The sequence below is a fragment of the Hakea prostrata genome, chromosome 7, assembly GCF_041222555.1.
Source record: "Hakea prostrata isolate BN-2017 chromosome 7, UWA_Hpros_2, whole genome shotgun sequence".
In the NCBI taxonomy this organism is placed as follows: Eukaryota; Viridiplantae; Streptophyta; class Magnoliopsida; order Proteales; family Proteaceae; genus Hakea; species Hakea prostrata.
In genome coordinates, this window is record NC_142606.1 from 2,372,811 (window position 1) to 2,383,857 (window position 11,047).

Genomic DNA, 11,047 nt, shown 5'->3' on the forward strand with positions numbered 1-11,047 from the left:
TTTTTTCAAACCATGATACTATCAACGTTTTCCTTCCTTTCTATTTTTCTTTTCTCATTTTTTATAGCTGGTTTGATGTAAATACTCAATTGGGCCACATATGTCTTAGGACCAAATTTATGTATAGGCATTAGGCTGAGCTACATAGGGCCCACAGAGCCAAGGGACCATCTTCAAATTCAATTTTTTGAAATCTATTTTTTTTTGGAAGCCAAAGAGTTTATACATAGGGTAGAGGAATATTACTATTATAGGTGCCGCCAGTTAGGTGTGAACCCAGGACTCTCTCCGTTTGAGGTTGGACTTTTAATGCACCATTGAAATCTGAAATATTCGTACTTGACCCCACGCCTGTTAAATCTTAACTTGTAAGTTGTAACCCGTCCGCTTCCAATATCGGAATCTACCATTTCCGCTCATTTGGGCCTAGGTGGGCTTTTCTTTCTCTTGTTGCCCAAGAGATCTGATGTAGATTTTATTTCCCATTAATGAATTTTCACTTTAGCAAAAGAACCAGGTTCTGGAAGCGGAAGCTGTAATGGTTCACTGGCGGCGATAGGGGATAAGAACATGAAGTCCTCTCGAAGAGAAGGAACTTGAACAAGGAAGTTGCAGCTATAAATTTCAATTTCAAATTCGATAAGAATGGGCTCGAATCAGTAAATCTGAACATTGTTTTTCCATTCAGAGGAGAACAAGCTGCAATGCTCTTCCGAAGCTCAATGGCCGTCACGCCTTCCCTGACTAGGAACCACTCTCTTTTCACCTTCATCACCAAGATTCCGTCACTATTAGTTGGTTACAGAAGTCAAGTTCATTGTCATCTTCTCAACTGTCCATCTCACAAACTCCTCAACAGAGACAGCACGACCTCCTACATGAACAAATCGATCCGGCACTGCTCAACAGCGCTCTCTGCAATAACCCCTGCTCATGAATCCTCAAAGACAACCAATGTTGCAATTTCCAACAAATCAAGGAGGAAAGCCTATCGAGATTCCGCGGAAGGCAAATTGCGACACGAACTCGATATGTGTTCGAAGCGTGGTGACCTCGCCGAAGCCCTTCGGCTCTATGATGATGCTCGGAGTAAAGCTATCCCACTTAGGGAACACCATTACAACGTTCTGCTCTACCTTTGCTCTTCTTCTCAATCTAAGGTTGAATCACATAGTGGCGTAGAGAATGAAAACAGCTTAAATTTGGGTTTAAAGAGGGGTTTGGAGATTTTTCAGCAAATGGGTATCGATAAAATTGCTCCAAATGAGGCTACGTTTACTAGTGTAGCTAGATTGGCTGTGGCTATGGAAGACCCAGATTTGGCTTTTGATATGGTGAGAAGGATGATGAGTTGTGATATCCCACCGAGGTTGAGGTCATACGGGCCAGCATTATTTGGTTTCTGTAAGAAGGGGGAGGCCGATAAGGCTTATGAAGTTGACGCTCACATGGCGTCATCTGGGGTATCACCAGAAGAGCCAGAGCTTGCCGCGTTATTAGGGCTTAGTGTAGATGTTGCCAGAGGGGATAGGGTTTATGAAATGTTGCACAGATTGAGATCCACAGTTAGGCAAGTGTCAGAATCGACGGCTGAAACTGTTGAGAGGTGGTTTAATTCTGATGCGGCAGCGGACGTTGGGAAGGAGAATTGGGATGCGAACAAGGTGAAAGAAGGAATTGCGAAGGGTGGAGGAGGGTGGCATGGGCAGGGGTGGTTGGGGAAGGGGACATGGAAAGTTGAGAGAGCTGAGATGGATGAGACTGGTGTTTGTCGTACTTGCGGGGAGAGGTTAGTTTGTATAGATATTGACCCGTTGGAGACAGAGAATTTTGCCTCCTCATTATCCAGCTTAGCTTGCAAGAGGGAGGTTAAGGCTGATTTCAATGGGTTTCAGGTACAACTATGTTACTTTCTCCTTTACTGCTATCATACCTTGTATGTTAAATTGGAAGCAATTCGCTTTTTCCACTGTTCTTCATGTTTGTGGATCGAAAATCATTTTAGTTATTTCTGTTTCTTGTACTTGTATGGCAGATTGCATTTCTTCAGCTTGAGATAGAATGATCGTTGTACTTTTTATGTATTTATTTATTTATTATTATTATTTTTTGGATGAATGAAGATATCATTAACCAAAACGCTGAAGGGGAGAGAGAATGTAAAAGGGAAAAGAAAATAGGGGAGAGACAGAAAGTGGGGTGGGGGGTTACAATTTACTAGCCGGCACAAAGGAAGAGCCAATACCCCAGGAAACAACAATTTTCCTGGGGGTATCCAAAACTGGGGGATGAGGGAGAGATTGTAATCTAGCATAAACATCGAAGCAAATGGCTTTCCAAAAAAATTCAAAAGATCTCAAGTTGGAAGTCCATCTTTTGAATTCTGCTCCCACCATAAATGAGAAACCAATGTGTTGAACACCAATTTTCTACCTCAGTACAAATAGATTTGCTTGAGAAGTGTCTCAAGAACCTGACCTAGTAGTAGTCTCTAGGGAAGCTAAAGGAGTGTCTGGAGCGGGGCCAAACTGTGACAATGGCTTTCTCCCATAGTGAGCAGGAGAAGGGACAAGAGAAGAAGAGATGATCTACATCTTCAAGGCCATTGCAACGTAGAATGCAGTTTGGGTTGACATTAAGGTGCTGGTGTTTAAGACATGTCTGGGTGGGGAGGCAAAGGCTAACGGCTCTCCTCTAGGTAGTTAGGGCATCATGGGGGATTTGGCCTTTGTACCAAACCGAGGGATACCAAGTAGGGAGGGATGGCAGATGAGGTTCCTGGTGGAGGAGGTGGAAAGGGATCTAGAGGGGGAAGGGAGCCAAATGGTACGGTCTTAGGTAGACAGGTTTTGGGGGGGGGGGGGGAGATTGGACTAGACTTGACTGGGACTCAGAAGGGAGGGATCAAGGGGGGGGTCCAAAGAGTTATCTTAGATAAACTCTGAGAGGAGGGAGAGTTTGGGGATACGAGTGGCATAGAGTTGACGCAAACTAGGAGTTTATAGAGGATACCTAGGGGATGCCAGGGTTCATGACAGAAGAAGGTGGAGGCTCCATCGCAATTTGGGTGGTGATGGCAGGGACGGCAAGGGGTTTGAGAAGGAGGAGCTTCCTCCAAACCCAGGAAGGATTATAGGGGAGAGAGATAGTCCAAAAGGAGTTCTCAAGCAGCAAATGGGAGCATACCCAGTTGACCCAAATGGCGTCATGCTTGGTGGAGATTTTCTAGATGAGGAGCTTGAGAAGACTGGCATAGCTATAGTCTCGAATCCCCGGAATCCACGACCATGCCCAGATTTAGGTTGACAGATAGAGGAGGAATCTAGAAGATTCTTGACCTTTCCAAAGGAAGGCATAGAAGAGGATTCCATGGCACGGATTGTTGCTTTGGGCAAGTAGAAGACACCACAACAGTAGAGGCAAGAGGATTGGAGAGAAGTCTACCCTTCTAGAGTTGAAGCTTTTTCTGAATTTGGTCTAGCATGGGGGAGCATAGATTCCATTTTTGACATAATTCTAGAAATTGTTTTAGGTGGAAATGAATTCACTGACAAGTTTGCAGGATGGTGACTTTCTATTGTCATTTGAGGCATCCTAGTCTAATACTTGAAGCATTTCATACCTGTATGCTTCCATTCTTACTTTAAGTTTGATATACCGATGCTTTATGGATTTCTTTTATGTCAAGTTTTTGTGGCAGGTTCCAATATGAAATGACATAATCTCAGTTGTAAAGACTAGTTTGAACAAGCCAGAGAATTTTCTTAATTCCTTATTTCAGGGATGAGTAGGGGCAGAAAAAAGTTTTTATTTTCAGTATTTTTTTATTGAATTTTATTCTGTCTTGGATTGTTCTTTATGTATTTCTCTATCCTGTAGTGAAGCGAAGAAGGTTTCGTGGAAATGCATATTCTTTCACCATTGTGACTAGGTCTTGAAATCTGAAACCTTGATTGTTGAATAGTTATATGGTTTTCAGGTGAGGTGCTTGTTTGTTCCCTTGAAGATAAAGGTATATGGTCACTTGGTCATGTTTGATAGGTGATAACACATATACCTTGTATTTGTCTAGGCTTTTCTTTTTTTTTGTTCAGTATGGAGGCCCAACTCTGAATGCACAACTTAATTGTAGGCACCAGGACATATTTTTTGTGTTTTAAGTGTTGTGGTTCTTGGTTACCACAAAAGAGTTGACCTCCACAATAGCTGCAGGGCCAGTTGGGTAAATTCATGACCCGTGTAAATTATCTGATTCTCATTGCCAAGAGAAGCATGAGATGTCACCTAAATATGACCATAGAAAACATAGAAGACCACCATCATTTCTTCTCTGTTTGCTCACTTGAAATTTTTTGTAAATTTGAAGTCTGTATGCTTGTTAAGGTGAACTTCAGCATGATTTATTTTTTGGAATGAACCATATTACTGAAGCATCAAAGAGTTTCTGTGCATGAGCATCTAAATGCATTGTAACAGTTATAACTCTATAGGAAAAAAATTGCCTACTTTTGCATTTGATTTTTTCTTCGCTTGCCTTTCCTGAAGATGGTAAACCTGTGTAGATGGTTGCTTGAGCTGTAATGGTTATTCAACTAGTTCTTTTGCTTCTAATTTATTTATGTTATTGGTAACTAATGTTCCCATTGGTTACCCACCTTCTTCAACTCTTTGGACTGACAAAATATGGTCATCAAATTGGAAACGAGCACATTGTTTCTTTTTTTGGACAGGATTCTCAAGCTGATTGATGTGCTATTTTTGGATTCGTTTTTCTACTTCTCATTCAATCTAATGAGGGCTTAACATGCCCCTTCTTCTTCTTCTTCTTCTCTTTTTTTCCCCCTTTCTTCATCTTCTTCTCACACTGGGCTGGCACGAGGGAAAAGTGAACTTCTTGATGAAAGAGTCACATGGGGAAGAAGTTATCTTTCTAAGATGGTGCAACTGGCATTTTTTGCGAAATTATAGAGTTTGTGTGAACTAACTCTGGAATTAGCAACCTTCCCTCTGTTTTTGGTTTCTTTGGACCGTCGTGTGTGATCCTGTTTGACTACTACAATATTGAAATTCTATAGAGAGTGAGAGTATGCTTGACATCCTCTCCGTTGACCAACTCCAACCAAGGTGCGAAAGCTCACTTTAAACAGTTGTTTTGACCACGTCGAGTTTCATCAGACCTCGGTGAGTTGGTGGGTTTTTCTTTTCCCCTCCCTGTTTTGAAGTGATGTTTTGGTGTGCAAGTGGCCATAGTTGGCTTCAAAATTTTTTAGGGGAGCTTGTTTTAGGATCAATAAGCCTATTTTATATTCAATGTGTTAAACTAAAAGACTGATTTGGTGTTCTGGTTTTTCATTTTCTTACTTTGTAGTTAGCATTGAACCCTGAAAGTGCCTATTCTACTCCTTGTTTGTCGACATAATCATGCAATACATGCATAAAGACACAAAATTACTTAAGAATGGTTAAAGTTTCGACTGCAGACCTAAGATACCATAAAGCGTTTGTAATGCATGTTGCATAGACACTGAATCCAAGTACAATGAATAATACATAAATCACAGACACCTTACTGCACTATTCTTCTGGTTCTCAACTCTCAACTCTCAACTCTCAACTCCAGCAATACAGTAGTATATGTATCTACCAACGGAGGATGTGAAGATTCTAGAAATATTTGAAATTCCATTGAAGTTTTCTGAAACTATGCATTTTTTATGTCTCATCTGTCATCTCATCTTGAGATGGTCAAGACTCATGAGTTTTCCAAGATTCTGCTGCACTTTTGACCTGTGCTCCAAACGTTATTAAGCATTGAACTGTGAAGTATCTGCTGGTAAGAGATAAAAAATTGGTTCTTAAATCTGAACAATTAATTTGGTACTTCATTCAATCTGGTACTTCATCTCCAAGTTGAATCTTCTGGTTGTCCTTTGTAAATGATTGAATCTATTGTTACCTGGATGATATTCTTTGCCTATTTGTGGAATGAGCCCTTCTCTTGTCATTCATCAATCATCAGTTACTTCCATAAAATTTAAGCAAATGTAGTCAACTTGCAAAATTAATTCTCAAAATGTTTTTCACTCGTATAGTTGATGGCTATTGCTTGGTCATGGTCTATGCCTCAGTCAAGTATTAAACAGTACATTTACAGACTGTCATTCAAATCTTGACTCACGTAGAAAAATCAACTTAATACAGGAGTGGCTTCGCCGACGTGATCCATATGATGCCATCATAGATGGAGCCAATGTGGGCCTTGTCAATCAGCACGATTTTAGCTTTTTACAAGTGAGTTGCACAGATACTACAATAGAAACCTGTTTGTTTGCTAAATTTGCTTTCCTTGCTTCCCTTCTGCCACATGCAGGCACCCTTGCTGATAAGATTCATATTTGCTACCTCATCCTGATAGATGAGATGCTGAAGGTGTTCATTTCTATGGCAGCTGAATTCTGTTGTAAATGAAATGCGTGAAAGGAGTCCATCAAAGAGGATACCACTTATTGTTTTGCATCATCGTCGTGTCCATGGTGGTCCTGCTGAGAACCCGAGAAATAAGAAGCTGATACAAGCCTGGAAAAAGGCTGGTGCACTTTACGCGACACCTGCTGGTTCAAATGATGATTGGTAAGATGTCTTGTTCTGTGAAAGAATTCTTTATCTACTGTTATACTTTCCCTCTATTGTGGTCATACTCAGTAATCATTGTGCTACCTATGCTCCACAGTTATTTAAGTGAATCTCAGAGTGCTGTGTATCTAATACCTCTGTTTTGTTCCATATGAACTTCCCATGTTCTGTTTACTGATGCTGCTACATTGTTGAGCTATATTCTGCATCCTATCTAACCAAACTATTACTTTTAAGTTTTGCTTTGTTGAGTAATAATTATGGTAATATTGATGCAGGGGGTTCCCTAGAAACTAGGGGATCTACAAGGGCTGGTCACTAGTCTTTAAGTTAGGCAATTATTAGTGGAGGTTTAACAACTAAATGGGGAAATGGAGCAACTAATCTGCTAAACATGCAAGTTTAGACAAATAATAGCAAAGTAAGACCAATTTAGCCCTAACTAACAGCATAACAGAGCAAGGAATTAATAGGGAAATATGGGGATAGGGATCAATGTGTTGTAAACCCTACTTTGAGTGCAGAATTTATTAAGAATCCAAGAAAATAATTACTAGCCTAGTCAAAATCCTATATCTAACATAAAAATGCAGTCAATCACTAAGTAAACAACCTTAGAAATTTATACTAGTGTACCTGCTGCAAAAGGAAAGGAATTGAGGATACAAAATAACTCAATAAAAGACACATGGAGATGAGGGTTCCTGGAGAGAATTTGGTTGATTCATCAAATTTTAGGTTGGGTCTGATGGGTCTCAACCTCAATCTTTCTGCCTCGGCGGAGTGGTTCTCCAAATGTTTGAATCACTATCACCTAAAATTTTCCGATTGCTTTCAAAGCATTTGCTTTTTAATGCCATCTAATCGTGGAGTTTACTTTTCAAATCTTCCTGGTGTTCATGTCCTGATTATCAATAATTTTTAAATCTATATTCTAATGTCTGACAATGGTTGTTGCTTATAACCCCTGTCATGTGAACAATTTTAATGTTAATATGGGTAGTTTTATGGGAGCATTGCAGAAAATAAGATAAGCTGCTGCTGTGAACTATGTCTAGGAATGGAAATCTTAAATGAATTTTAATGTGTAAATGAAATCTTATTGTTTTGCTATAGGACTTGCCCTTTTCCATTTAACGAGCAATTGCTGATGAAAAATAAAAGATAAAAAATTTACAAGTTTGATGTTAATCCAGGTACTGGTTGTATGCTGCTGTGAGTTGTAACTGTCTGCTGGTTACAAATGATGAGATGAGGGATCATTTATTCCAACTGCTAGGGACTAACTTCTTCCCAAGATGGAAAGAAAAGCACCAGGTTTGTTTATTGCTTATCTTTATGGTACAGGCATCTTACAGCAGTTCAGTTTAGAACATATTTTCTATCATGGAATCAGTGTTTTAATATCTTAAATGTAAATGTATCTGAAAGTCTGGTTTCTATGATGTGACAACATACACAGCATATAAACTGTGTTAGTTCTCAATGTAAATGAATATATTTTGCAAATATCAGTGGGGCACTTTTGGAACATCGTGAAAATGTTGATAGTTACATTTACTGTTCTCCTAGAGTATTTCAATTTATAGAGAATTTAAGTTCATTGGAATATATATATAATGTAGCTGAGTTCAGGAGGCTAATATAGAGTGGGAGGACTTGCAAGGTGGTGAGAATTGAGTGCTTCTGAGGGGTGAAGCAGTTAAGCTTTTCTGGATCCTGGGCACCTCATTTGCCCAATATAAAAGTCGATAAAGTGGGAGAATATTGAATGTTTGAGTTAGGTTAAGACCTGTAATCTGTTTTGAGTTTATATACTCTATTGGTTGTTTTAGAGATGACTTGAGTAAAGGATGAGTTTTGTTTCTCCAAAGAGTTGGGATTGTTGTCCCAAACTTGCTTCCTATTATCTCGGATCTGATCAGAGATTTGATTATTGTGCCTGGTTGCATCTGAGACCTAGAGCCTGGATTGTGACAATGAGTGCATCTGGAATCTGGATGGCAGAATGTCAATTTGGGTGACTGGGTGATGACCAATGAAGACCAACAGATGTGGCAGACTGATATGGTGACAACTGTTCCTTCGTGAGTGCTGAAAACCAATAAAAACATAGTTAGTATCAATGTAAGGCAAATTGAATACAGAGGCAGAAGTTCGCTGGTTAAAATGGGAGAAAGTGCCTATGAGTTATAGTGTCTATGGCCTGCCTGTGTACCATGGCAGGCTTGTGTCAGTACCCACTGTGAGGGTGGGAGGATGGGTGCCTGTCAAACTGATATTGTGTCACCTCAGAGGGGTCAAAAAGAAGAAGAAAGAAAAAACGAAAAGAGCAAAAAATCCCCTCTTGCTCCCGCACCCCTTTGATGCAGATGCTAGACTGAAACAAATCAACACTAATAGACATGCAGAAAAAGAATTGTGATAATCCAAAACACAAACTTAGACTAAACAGAATTGAAAAGTGATGAACCTGATGAAGGTGAAATTAAGATATTCTAGAGAATCTGTAGGGAGAAATTGTTGGGGGTAAGGCTGCATAGGAAAAATTACCCATTGGACTCTGCTTGTGCGGAACCCTTTGGGACTGGGTTTGCCCTAGAGACACTGTGGGGGTGCGTAGGTGGTAAGGATGGTAAACAAAGTTAGTGGGTGAATGATGAGAAACTGACAGGAACAGATTAGCAAGCCGAACAACAGAAAAATATTAAGTACGGAAAGAAGCCAATGGTCTTTTTCCTTTCTTACCTGGAGAGAGGTGGTCATTTTTCCCTTCCTGTGTCTGGGTGCAGGCAACACAGCCTGGTAGCAGCTTTTTCTCTCCCATTAAATAAATTGTAGTGTTTGCAAGGGGCCAGTAGACCTAGCTCTTTGGCTGTAAATCTCTATATGGCATTGGCCACAGGCCCTGGATCCATCACATGCTAGCTTAATAAGTGTATCAAGTAACTACATAAGAAACAAAAAGAATTGTATCTATTCATGTACTATGAAATTGGGATAAAATCTCATAAGTTGGCAATACCAGTGAAACCCAGTGTCTGTCTTCTTCATTTTACCTTGTCATTGCTTCAACAATTTCTTCATCACATTCAGTAAGTCAAGATAATTGAATTTTGAGAATATATGGTGAGTACTTATGCAAGATTAAATGGTGCGTCTCCTGTTGGAATTTCCGTAATCACTGTTAAGTCATTTATTTTAGCAATTTTCTACTTTCAAATAAAGGATTTTTTGTTAAAGTAAATTGATGCAACTTATTTGCTCCTATTATTACCATTCTGTATTATTTGTTATTCGTCTTAATAAGTCATATCCATGCTTGAGATGCCTGTTGAGTTTAATCATATTTTTATGAGGATTCTTCTGTGAGAACAATGGATTGGAATATTACTAGTCAACATGCACGTAGGCTTCAGCAAGTGCGATGTGAGAGCATAAGATTGCTCTTAATTCTATCACTGTTGCGCAAGTAGTTATCATGATGATTCAAAATTGAATATACAAGGCTGTCAAGACCCATTGCCATGTATGATTTCTCTCACTGCTGTGCTACCAATTAGCAATGTATGATTTCTGTTGATCTTTGCAGGTTCGACTTACAATGTCCAGACGTGGAACCACACTTCATATGCCACCACCATATTCAATTGTTATACAGGTGACTGATTCTCCCACTATCATCTTTTTCCCCAGTGACTTGAGTTGTGCTCCATCTTTCACTTTCTGACTAGAATGAAACTGCAGGAATCAGAGAGAGGTAGCTGGCATGTACCAATCGTCACTGATGATGACATTGAAACGCCAAGAAAGTGGGTGTGTGCCACCAGAGCACAAACCAACACTCTCTCATCGCAATAGCATGCCTTGGTGGGTGAAGAAAATTGTTAGATTGCTGTTTCAAAACAAAAGATTGTGTAATTTTTTGAATGTGAGGAACAGAAGCTGGGTGGTGGTTGTTGGGGTTCGAATCTGATCTTCTTCAATGGTGTATCAACAACGAAGAAATGACCTCAACAAAAGATAAAGTAGAAAGGACAGGAGATTCAAGCATAATTGGTGGATGTTGTATTCAACAATGAATTTCAAATAACGTACAGGATTGCGAAGCTTTCATGTTGCAAGTCATGTGATGAATCTTCACTTCATATTCTTCTTCTAACTACTTTTTTTTTTTTTTTTTTTTGGGGGGGGGGGGGGGGGGGGGGAGATTTTCAATGCCAACCCTAAGTTACTTGCCCCCTAATATTAAAGCAAGTATGCCATCCCTTGAGTTATGCAAGTTATTAATTAGACCCTCAATTAGTAACACTATTAGTCTCAGTTTCTAATTATTCTTTCAATGTTACTCCCCATGTGAAGTTTAAAAACACCATCCATGAACCATGGCTCCCAATTTCATGAGGGTTTGTGA

General features: G+C 39.7%; 1 protein-coding gene across 1 annotated transcript; it reads left to right on the top strand.

Moving 5' to 3' along the window:
- The first annotated feature begins 421 nt into the window (after window positions 1-421).
- On the top strand, window positions 422-10,772 carry PRORP1 (proteinaceous RNase P 1). Its single transcript, XM_089162994.1, has 6 exons — window positions 422-1,895; window positions 6,202-6,291; window positions 6,449-6,630; window positions 7,830-7,950; window positions 10,226-10,294; window positions 10,381-10,772. The coding sequence occupies exons 1-6, from the start codon at window positions 705-707 to the stop codon at window positions 10,492-10,494; spliced, it is 1,767 nt and encodes a 588-aa protein (XP_089019120.1). The 5' UTR covers window positions 422-704; the 3' UTR covers window positions 10,495-10,772.
- Window positions 10,773-11,047: the final 275 nt, after the last annotated feature.

Bases quoted from the DNA above. Each gene is read 5' to 3' on its own strand.
- PRORP1 (XM_089162994.1), top strand. From the start codon at position 705: ATGCTCTTCCGAAGCTCAATGGCCGTCACGCCTTCCCTGACTAGGAAC. The intron at 1,896-6,201 runs GTACAACTATGT...AACTTAATACAG, and splicing joins CTGATTTCAATGGGTTTCAG to GAGTGGCTTCGCCGACGTGA. The intron at 6,292-6,448 runs GTGAGTTGCACA...TTTCTATGGCAG, and splicing joins ACGATTTTAGCTTTTTACAA to CTGAATTCTGTTGTAAATGA.